Source organism: Aegilops tauschii, chromosome 7 (assembly GCF_002575655.3).
Source record: "Aegilops tauschii subsp. strangulata cultivar AL8/78 chromosome 7, Aet v6.0, whole genome shotgun sequence".
Classification (NCBI taxonomy): Eukaryota; Viridiplantae; Streptophyta; class Magnoliopsida; order Poales; family Poaceae; genus Aegilops; species Aegilops tauschii.
In genome coordinates this window covers 4,646,253-4,657,728 of record NC_053041.3, presented here as the reverse complement: position 1 = coordinate 4,657,728, position 11,476 = coordinate 4,646,253, and the positions used below count along the sequence as shown (strand labels likewise).

The following is an 11,476-nucleotide window of genomic DNA, read 5'->3' as shown; positions in this document are numbered from 1 at the left end:
CAAATAAGGTTGCATATGAGCTTGCTAAGTTGGCTAGATTTTATTTACTGGTTCGAGGAGCCTTTGAATGGTATTGTACCCCTCATCGTAGACTATGTGCTCGTTATTTCAGATGAACAAAGTCTTGTATTTTATTTTTTTTGAAATGGCTTTCGGAACTAATAATGTATCTATTTTCACTTTCGCTGATCTCCCTCCGTGCTGAATTACTTGTTGCATGAATGAATAAAAATGGATGTATGTAAAAATTAAAATACGTCTAGATGCATTCATTTCCGTGACAAGTAATTCGAGACGGAGGAATAATATATTTTTTAGAACTGGTTATTTTTACTACTGACCCAGCATTCTGGGCCAGCCCAATAATGCAGCGATGCGCACAGTGCTCTCAGCCTCTCACGTCTCTTCTAGTCTAGTAGGGAGAGAAAAGAAAAAAAAAAGTCTCTCTTCTCCTTTCCCCCAAATCGACGGACGGACGGACGGACGGACAGAGACTCCCATGGCGATTTGGTTCTAGCAAGCAAGCAATCTAGGTCTTCCTCCCGATTCCCCTTCCTTGGACTGCCAACCGCCGCCGGCTGCTTCCCGCCGCCCCTTGTCGTGCACGCCGCCGCCCAACTGCGCCGAGTGCCCAAGGAGCAAGAAGCACCGGGACTCTTGGTCAGGGAGCAAGCGAGGTATGCTTTCCCCGCCTCTTTCAATCGGGGGGGTTCTTCAGTTGGTCACCACCACTGATTCTCACTAGTCCATGCACAAAACAGACATGTTACAGAAAGAAAAACAGCCTCTGGGATTGTTTGTTACATGTATATAATCCCTTACCAGCGCTACTTTTTTGCATCATCTGTTTGCCTCACAACCATCATCATGAGGGCAAAGAAGACGGCGATGATAGCTATTCAGTCATAGGTTACACTCATCTTCTGATGATCATTAACTGCCAGCTGCCCAGCTCAATTGGAACCATCAACAGACTGCACATATAAAGTGTTTGGCGGTCAGATTCAGAGAACTAGTTGCAATGATGTTTGGATTTTCGTTTCAGATAACAACCAATGGTTATTAGTCCTATTATATGTTAGTGTTTGGTCATCCCGCTGCATTCTGCTGCTGTGGACTACTTAGATTCCTAATTCGGTTGAATCGGATTGGTCGTATGCAGGAAGGAGATAGATAGATGGCGGAATTGGTCGGCCCGCGCGTGTACAGCTGCTGCCACTGCCGCAACCACGTCTGCCTCCACGACGATATCATCTCCAAGGCCTTCCAGGTGAAGAAGAAGAACAAGGATAATTAATTAGTTTGCTTCTCCTCCTTACTGTCTTACTTTGGGCCCTGCGTCAGGGGGGGGTCAAGATTGGACAGACACAGCTTAATCAGTAAAAAGGAATTAGATGGACCAGTAATGTATATATGTTGGACTGGTTGTAGGGAGTTTAAATAGGTTCATCAACTGCAGTGGAGAGGTCCAACGATCAGAGTTTAGCTACCATTTGTGTTTCTATACTTACATGGCAGAGTTTCAGATAACCAGAGATGATATTGCCATCTGATGTCGAGGCCTTGATATGTCTATCTCAATTTTAATTGTGTTTCGAGGATAAATACTAATACCTCTGTTCTTTCGGCTGTTGTTCTAGGGGAGGAATGGCCGCGCGTTCCTCTTCTCCCACGCCATGAACGTCACCACGGGGGCCAAGGAGGACCGGCAGCTCATGACGGGGCTCCACACCGTCGCCGACATCCACTGCCGTGACTGCCGCGAGGTGCTCGGGTGGAAGTACGAGAGGGCCTACGAGGAGTCCCAGAAGTACAAGGAAGGCAAGTTCATATTCGAAAAGGCCAAGATTGTGCAGGAGAATTGGTAGCAAATAAATGAAACAAAGATAAGATTCAACCAACCATGTGCTCCCAGGAGAATGCTCTCTTCTTTGTACATAGCAGCACTCCGTTTTCTTGTTTTTAAAACTACTACTACCAGTCTGTTGGGTGTTATTTCCGTGCCATTTGTAATTTGTTCTTTGAAACTCCGTTTGTGATTTGTTGTGTGGGGAGACAAACTTGTCTTCATTTGTGTGGGAGCCATTTTCTCATTGGTCATAAATAAAATGGATGGTGTATGATTGTATTTCCTTGTTCAGATTGATCACAAACAGATGGCTCATGACAAGCAACACAAACACATTCATTTGAATTGGCATGAATTCAGTTACATCGCAAGAAAAATACTATCAGACATTCAAAATTCACTGCATATCAATTCAGGTACATCTCTAGTCCAATTCTCTGTTTCTGTGTACAGGGAAGAAGAAAAAGGGTACAAGTTTGAGTCCTTGGACCAAAACCCTAATCAATTCAATCACGACTTACTGCTTCTACAACCTACAAAATTGTATCCCCCGCCATGGCGACAACATGCCGCTCCGTGTTACAGCAAACCAGTCAAGGGAGCCCGACCGTGTCCATGTCGATGGCGCTGGACAAGAACAGCAGACAATGTAACCTCTCTATCCCCGCGCATGAGCTCCTGTCATGGAACCAAACCACGCAGGAGGTGTCACAAGTACAGGGACGCGGCGAACACGATGTCCCTCTTAATCTTGCTGACCGCCTCCTCGAGCTTGGCTTCGAGCTGGGTCTCACCGATCGACTGGGATGCCAGGATCAGCTGCTGCAGGACCTCCTCCAGCCGCCTGATGGCCCTGATCAGGCTGCCCTCGAACACCTGTGTCATCTCCATGATCTGGTGGAACTTGGACCCTCTGGCCCACGAGTACACGGCCTCCATCACGTCGGGGCGGAAGGAGTTCACAAAACTCTCAACATCGATCTGGATCTGTCATCAGCAGGGCCATAACAAAAACAAGTTTCAGCAATTGGGATGCAATTCTGAAGCATCAAAACAGCACAAGTTATGATTTTCTGGTACTAGCATTATTTAGTACCTTGCATTCAAGCTGGAGGTTCGCGACCCGTCGTGCCGTCTCTTGCAACTGGTAGAAGAGCAGGTCGAGCTCCTCCCTTGGCTTTGGGGCATCCTGAAGCTTCTCCTGCCAGACAAAGCAAGAGAGCAGAGCCACCATCTGCTCCACAGTAGCATCTTTCAAAGTGCCACTGAACATAAGCTCGGTCAATGTCAGTTCGTCGGCTGAGCTGATCTCACATGCCACTTTGCCCTTTATTTCAACTACATCCTCACTGGTGATATATCTGAAATCAACAAGACACCCCAATAAGGTTTATGAAAAACAAGAAAATGAAGGTAGACACAGCAGACAGTACTTTCTATTCATGCAAAAAACAAATAGCATGAACTTTCATATAATCTCAATACAACCAAATTGCACTTTATAAAGGAAGATACATCTCTAATTTTCAAACAATGAGGTTAGTATTTAACTCTAATAGTCAACGATTGTTCTAGCAGAATAGTTGAGTTTTGTCCTTGTTTTCATCAGGTGCCCAAGCAGAAAGAAATTTGTTCTGCAAATATTTTCTCAAAGAATACTACTGTACTTCCTAAGAATCCAACATCTGCAGGACACAACAGCAAGGATTTTTGTCACAAACATGGGAATGTTATTGCCTAGTTCACCCACGGTAACATGAAAGTTCATTTTGCAATTTTCCGAGATGCAAGCAAACCAAAGACAAATAAAATTTGGGTGTCAGAGGATGCATTACCCCAGCCTACGAAGAACTCGTTTTCGTGCCTTGAGCTCGTCCTTAAAGGCTAGAGCAGTCGAGGCCCGCATTGTTTTCTTTATGGACTTTATTTTGGCTTTTATTTCTTGCTTAGCATGCAAGAGCTTCAGCTTCTGTTGGATATGGGGAGCATTACGGATGTCATGCTTCTCAAATAAGCTCTCAAGAGCTTCTATTCTTCTGGCAGCTTTCCGGTAGGAGCTAGATTTTACCTGAAAGGAACAAAATCATTAGAATTGAAAATGAGAAGAGGAAGCCTGGCAATTATGCACAATATATTCTTACTTCCATATCTTCTTCTGGATCCAAGAGAGGAACCCCATCTTTAGCAAACCTTGAAAGCACTTCGTCAACTTTCCTCAATGTGTTTTCTCGAGCTTCTACAGGCAAAAGATCCTTGGGTATGTACATCCGAACGCTACTTAGTCCATCAATCTGTTTATTTAGTTCAATTTAGGATTAGAGTAAGAAAACAAACAGCTTTGAAATGTGATAAAATATGGTTAGAAGTGGAACATGACAGGTTAACTGGTGAAATGGGAGAAGTAAATTACCTGAGAAAGTGGCAACGAAATAACAACTGGTTCTCCACGGGATTTGAGAGGAATAACCTTCATTGTCTTCTTTCCACTTATGTCCTTGATTACAGAACATCTTGTGAGGACATCAACAGTGTAATCACAATCCTCGGGCCTTCTTTCTGTAAGAACAAAAACCAGAAGTCAGCAGAGTCAAAATAGCTACAGACACTACCTCCACCCTATTAAATGTTGTAAAGCAATGACCATAAAACGTCAGAGTTAGGATCACATTGTAAGGCAACTGTTTCATGAATTAAAACATAAGAGGGTAGGAACGAGAACGACATGTGTTAGTCTGAAACAAACAACCTTAAGCGATTATGTGAGTTGATGGATCAAAGAAGGAAACCCGTGAAGGAGTCATTCCTTCAATTGACACAACAAAACGGGTTAATGTAGGTGAGCTTACTGACCATTCACACAGAGATTGCTGCCATGATGGCTGCAGTGTGTAACTGGCTAATTAGCCACCAAGCTCATACAAGCTTGAGATCTTCTACAAAGGGAATGCCATATAGTTTCCTATAAGGGGAGATTAGATTACTCTTGACTTGGCAATGGCAGGTCAATTCTATAAAATGAAGCTGTGCGATCTTTACATTGCTAACTGACTGGAAAAAAGTTGCAAAATTATGGTCACAGCTGAATGGTCATAACTGAAGAGTGAACCCCATGAATAAAATAGCAAAACTAACAGAGAAGAGTGTATGTATGTTACCTTCAGCATTGGTTTTCACCTTTTCAAAATTTATTATAATTCCCCACGACACATTTTCGTCAATGGAGAAGGTGGACTCATCTGTACTGTATTGAACACGAACAAGCCTTCCAGATTGCAAGAAAGGCAGAACATATTTTGGCGAAAGTACAATATCACGGACATCCTTCTTTAAAGTTCTGTACTGCTGTAAGAGATCATAGTAGTCCTTCACGCTCTCCTCGTCTTCAATAACCATGGAACTTCTTTCTATTTCCAGTTCCCTGACTTGCTTCTGCACAAAATTCAAACAGAGGAATGTCAGGATAAGTTCCTTGCAGAAATGCTTTAGTAGCTGGGGTTTTTGATGTAGACCAAAAGGCACTGCTATGGTAGGTGACACCAGCCAGTTTACCAACATTAACTGCTATTCTAACTGGTATATACAGGCTAGCTAGCATCATCTTGACACATCCAACGTAAGGGTTTACTGCACGTATGCATGTGTGAACACTCATGAACACAACCGACACAGTTCGGGTACCATTCTGAAAAAACTTCTTTGTAAACATGCAACCATATCATAATAAATGGCAAAACGCAGGTAATAAAACATTGTTGTGGCAGGAACATCTTAATGGAAACAGTGGGGAATACCCCTAGAAATAATTATACTAAAAAATATATATTACAGCAACCTTACACGAGTATCCATGAGATTCAAAGAACATGCATGTATGCCCAAAGCTGACTAACAGGATCATGGGCAAAAAGGACAAGAGGCAGACTCCAAATGTTAGAAGTTTATTCAAAGAAAGGAAATAATTAGAACATTTTAACAAACCTCGAGATCAGGGAGAGCTCTATCTGCTTGAAATTGGTAGAATGAATGCCGAAGAAGCTTTTCTGGATCACCATCCTCAGAGCGCAGTTGATTCAACAACATGTTGTAGCTCAAATGAAAGGCACTAATCAAGACGATAATAATATCAGAGAGAGAGAGAGAAATAGAAGAAAAATGTGCATTTAAACAACTGGAAGAAACATAAGAAATACAGAAATAGTAACTGAAAACTTAAGCGATGCTAACTCAAGATTCCAAGATGCAATGAAGTGATATAGCATGAATCGACGAAACTACCCAGTTATCACAATAGATATGGCGAACAACATTTTTAAGCATAGTGCAAACCAAGTGAAACATCAAATCCGAGTCTCGGTTCTCCTCCAGATGGTCTTTCCATTCACACTATTCAGCTGGAATGTATGTATGTTATTGTTCTAGATAGGAGAAGGAGCAAAGAATACATGATATAGACCTGTTCAAACTATCAGCACCTCCTTTCAGCATCATTTTGGCAGTTGAGGGTTCCATTTTCTCATCTACCATCAATATGCAGATACCACGCTGATCAATACCTCGACGACCAGCACGGCCGCTCATCTGGATGTACTCTCCACTTGATAACCATCTGAATCGATCTCCGTCAAACTTACGTACATTGGTAAACACAACAGTCTTTGCAGGCATGTTCAATCCAATACTGAATGTCTCTGTGGCAAACAGACACTACAACAGCAGATTTCAGTATCAGCAAGAAATTATTAGTCACAAAATACAATTATCACTTACGATTCAAATAAAATAAATACTCCCAAATCATCAGTTCATAAGTCATGACACAGAATAAGATCAGTAAATACTTGGCAAGATTTAGACCTCTCACTTTCTTTCAATCAAGTTTTACGGTGCTATTATTCATATAAGAGTAGGGTTACAAAAAAATCTAACATACACATTTTTATACATTGCAAACTCAAGAAAAATACTCCATGTTCACTACGAAACTGCAATACAACAGCAACTATCCTAATGACCTAAATCCATCATCTGTTCCTTTGGTGTGGAAGACTAAAACAAAGAACTATAACCTCAGCTTCTAAGGCACGCAGTTTTAGCTCAAGAAAGAAGCTAATAATTGTATTCCTCCAAAGACAAAGTAATAGGCCACTAGGGTGAGTATTGGTACACTATCACACTTCTATATATATATGCTAGTTTGGAGGCAAGGAAACAGTGGTAGGCCAAGAAACCATGAGATCAGTAACATTTGCTAACCTTGATGAGGCCCTCTTGGAAAAGTATCTCAATCACTTCCTTTAAAATGGGCAGCAGGCCAGAATGATGTACTCCAATGCCACGTTTCAATAAAGGAAGCATATTTGAAACCTGGGGAAGCTTTTTATCATCATCTGAAAGCAAATCCATGGCACTCCAAAAAATGGTTTCAATGTTCACTTTCTCATCATCCCCATTCAAGTCCATCTTGGCCATCTAGAACACAAGCAGGACAATCAAATCAACTTAGGCATTTACTTCCTTGAGACACAGAATATTTATATCCTGCAAAGCGACGGTCAATCTAGAAACTACTCCCTCCGTTCCTAAATATATGTCTTTGGAGAGATTTCACTATGAACGACATACAGATGTATATAGATGCATTTTAGAGTGTAGATTCACTCATTTTGCTCCGTATGTAGTCCATAGTTGAATATTTACAAAGACTTATATTTAGGAACGGAGGGAGTAGAAAAGAACTTACCTGCATGGCAAGAAATTCACACTCCCTTTTGCTAAAGCTGAAAAGTATTACAGGGTCATATTGACGCTGAATTATCATTTTCACCATCTTGAATATGTCGCTTTCTTCATTAGTTTTGCCTGCCGAGACAAGGCCCTTTTGCCGCTTCCCGTTTTCCCTCTTCTTGTCACTGCCAGTAGCAGGGGCAAGGACATTCAGAGATTTCTGAAAGCTGTCCTCTCTGAACTTGCCATTTTCATCAACGACCAGGTATAAGCCATCACCTCCAGCAGGAAATACATAGTGCTGGAGAGGTGTAGGTCGGTAGTCGGTGTATACTATATGACAAGGTTGCTTATGTACCTGAGAAACAAAAATCGTACTACCTTAATTATGCAGAACACACATATGCTGAAAATATAGATGAATGGTTGACCATGTACAACATCAAATGCATTGCGGCAAACAGATATTTATGTGTGCATCAACAGAATGATACTTGTGTGCATGTCCCTTAAATTTATTGAGCAGAGAACTTTTTTATGATCTCTTATGAACTATGATGTCAAGGTGACAACAGAAAACCGGAAGGACATGCTGACAAACCTTGGCAACCCAATCAGCAAATTCCTTGGCATTAGGTACAGTTGCCGAGAGGAACACGAACCGCGAGTTTTTGGGGGCCATCACAATACTCTCCTCCCACACCACTCCCCTCTCCCTGTCACGCATGTAATGCACCTCATCGAAGATAACCCAGGCGACTTCCCTCATCACCTCGGACCCCTTGTACTGCATGCTGCGCCAAATCTCCGTGGTCATGACCTGCATTTCAGAGCACGCACACACACGCGCGCTTTAAGCACCAAACAGGCATATGCACAGAGGGAGAGTACAAAACTCAATGTGGTTGGCGATCGATCCGGTACCAAGCAAGATGCGTTTGGCTCGATGGTGACGTCCCCGGTCATGAGGCCGACGTCGGAGAACTCCTCCTTGAACTCCCTGTACTTCTGGTTGCTGAGGGCCTTGATGGGCGACGTGTAGATGACCCGCTGCTGGTTGCGCAGGGACATGGCTATCGCGTACAGCGCCACCACCGTCTTCCCCGCCGACGTGTGCGCCGAAACCTGGTGAATGAAACACGCATGAGAGGCAGAGCAACTAGTAATAAATTTCGTGTGGGGAAAACTTGGCGGCAGGACCAATTGCCCAATCCAGCAGGCGGAAGCAAGTAAAGACCAAATTTTTACAGTGGAATTACATTGACCAGGAGAAGCTAAGCCAAGAGCGGCGTGGTTGGGATGATGGGGGGAGGCGCGGGGATTGGATTTGCTGCTCACCATGACGGACTCGCCGTTGTCGAGGCAGCGGATGGCCTCGGACTGGAAGGGGTCGAGCGGGAAGGGGAACGTCTTGGCCGGGGCGGCGCCCTCGCCGCCGCCGGCGACGACGCGCGGGCCGGAGGCGGACGCGTCGTAGCCCTCCGGGTAGGAGACGTCGTGCAGGCAGGCGACGCGCTCGGCGGCGGCCGGCGGCGGGGGAGCGGGAGCGGCGTCCGCGCGCGGCGCCTTGAGCGGGGGGTCGGGCCCGTCGGCGGGGGCTTCCGCGGCCTTGCGCTTGAGGGTGGCCTCCATGGCGCGGCGGGCGTCGGTGGCGGCGGCGGCGGGCTAGGGTTTATGGAGGGGAGTGGTATCGATTGGTCGCCCGCGGGGAACTTGTCTGGCTGTTTCGCCTCTGCGTTTGGGCCCCGCCTGTCAGTGTCCGGGATTATGATAGGCGTTTTCTATGGCCGACAACGGGTTTAGAGGATTGTGCATCTTGGGGCTCATGCACGCTAACAACCAATGGAAATGGAGATTTTAAAACGTTTGCTTTCATACGTATTTAGACTACCCACAGTGGGAGTAACATAGATGGTAACATCACACTTATCTAGACAAAATAGATGATGTGGCATGTAATTAATGAAGAAAGAGAGGCATGTGGTAACATAGCTAGTTACTGTAACATCACACATATCAAGAAAAGATGAGTCTACAACGTAATAAATGAAATGATGCATGACACAACACATATGTTACTATCCACTGTGGAGGTAGTAACATAAACTAGTAACATATGTATGTTACTAGTCTAAGTTACTATCCATTGTGACTAGTCTTATGATTAGGAATGGCTATAAGACGTGTGTTCGTTCAACTAAGCGGTAAATGGTAACCGGCATAGTGTTACAAAATTTAGCACGGCTTTCCTGCATTTCTGTGTTTGACCCACGGAAACAGTCTTTCTTTTCTTGCGGGAAAGATGATAGACAAGTTGAAGGCACGACGCAAATAGGTTCCAAGTGTTTGAATTCAAGCTCGAGGTTTAATTAAATTGAATATTCGTAACAAGTGCGCGTGGGGTCCTATGACCACATGCGTAAAACCATGGCACTCGGAGCTTTCCACTGATACGATTACAAAAGACAACACAAATCATTTCTACGTGCGCGCGCACGTCTCACACACACCGTGAGCTTGTACGCTAGCTTATTTGCAGAATGAAACACACTTGCTACTGAAGACAGTATAGATAGATACAACTCACAAGCTTTATTTATCTGGCACTCACAAGTAAAGCGAGGGGGGTGTCTTGGAGCTCAAACATCTTGGTGACCATGGCGGCCCTAGCGGTAGCTAATTAAGCATCTGGCGGGGGTAGAAAAGGGCCTAGTAACTTCATGAGCAGAAGGACATGCGTCACGAACTCCCCACCAGTACCTAGATGTTGGACATGGAAAGCCGACCCACATCGAGGTGCGATGTAGAAAAGCATGCATCTCTAGCCATACCTCTGCGATGAGGTCCCAACGGTCATCTACAGACATGCAACTCACCTCGTCCACCATTGTACATGCACGAGGCAACACCGGACAAGTAAGAGCCTTTATATTGTTTTTCAAAAGTTGCACTTGAGTTATCGGCTCGTTGTTGCTGCTGCTACTAGGAATGTCCACGTGAACTGTTGTAGCAGCTTGTTGATGCCTTTCTCTGTTACGTACAAGTATTGTTGACGGACAAGATCCAGCTTCTTTGATTTCCTTACGGGTGTTGCTATGTAGGAGCTTGGAGCTGCTTGTAAGCATCACATCACACTTGAAGACAAGGTACATGATATAGTTTGACACCTCTCTGCTCACCTTCATCTTGTTAGTTTGATCGTAATGATACCTCCTATCATATTCCAAGTAGCATAACTCCGTTGCAATGTGCCAGATCATCACACTTGTTGGCAGGTCAGCACTATCAATGATCGTGCACATAGCAGTCCACCTCTCGAGCGCTATCTGTCCCCGGAAGCTAGCAAAGTTCCAACATTTTTTATCCCCCATTCCCAAGTCTATCAACTTGCCAAGGACAAGCTCCTCCAGATCTTTGCTGACAGCGATTCTTGAATATGTCTCGTCAATCCTTAGTGGTACTATTGAAGCCATGCATGACTGCATGCATGTATAATTTTGTCGGATGCACCAGTCCAAGATGTTATATTGTGAGAGCATTTTGGACCAGTGTTTTCTATGTCCGCCTGCGGGGTGAATATAGCTAGCTAAACAAGCTACAGGCGGACAAGATATTGCTTCTTCAGATGCAAAGTAGGAAAGAATGGACAAGAAGAGAGATGCCATCTCGAGGATTGTGGCTCCTATGAGTAATATGTAGGAGATTGTGACATCAGTCTGGGTGTAGAGTTGGGCCTTTTCGGCATCCATGAAGAGCTTTAATGTCACCAAGGCCGAGATAAGTGGGAAAACTAATAGGAATGATAAAATGTGAAAAACTATTTTGGCCAATGTTTTTTGATTGTAATCCTCGGACATTGCTGCTTTGAAAGTCTTAGACCACGCAAAATGAAGGGAAGCCTTG

At 44.2% G+C, this 11,476-nt stretch overlaps 2 protein-coding genes across 2 annotated transcripts; one reads left to right on the top strand and one right to left on the bottom strand.

Annotated features, from left to right (window-relative positions):
• The first annotated feature begins 426 nt into the window (after positions 1-426).
• Positions 427-2,128, top strand: LOC109738000 (protein yippee-like At4g27745). Its single transcript, XM_020297105.3, has 3 exons — positions 427-677; positions 1,163-1,270; positions 1,641-2,128. The coding sequence occupies exons 2-3, from the start codon at positions 1,178-1,180 to the stop codon at positions 1,866-1,868; spliced, it is 321 nt and encodes a 106-aa protein (XP_020152694.1). The 5' UTR covers positions 427-677; positions 1,163-1,177; the 3' UTR covers positions 1,869-2,128.
• An 81-nt stretch (positions 2,129-2,209) lies between these two features.
• LOC109737999 (DExH-box ATP-dependent RNA helicase DExH9) lies at positions 2,210-9,220 on the bottom strand. The gene is made up of 13 exons (XM_020297104.4): positions 8,912-9,220; positions 8,498-8,698; positions 8,175-8,393; positions 7,590-7,931; positions 7,103-7,318; positions 6,303-6,553; positions 5,828-5,951; positions 5,005-5,278; positions 4,260-4,405; positions 3,991-4,140; positions 3,685-3,917; positions 2,946-3,210; positions 2,210-2,836 (listed from the first exon to the last, which is right to left on the bottom strand). Exons 1-13 carry the CDS (start codon positions 9,203-9,205, stop codon positions 2,558-2,560), a joined length of 2,994 nt encoding a protein of 997 aa, XP_020152693.1. The 5' UTR covers positions 9,206-9,220; the 3' UTR covers positions 2,210-2,557.
• Positions 9,221-11,476: the final 2,256 nt, after the last annotated feature.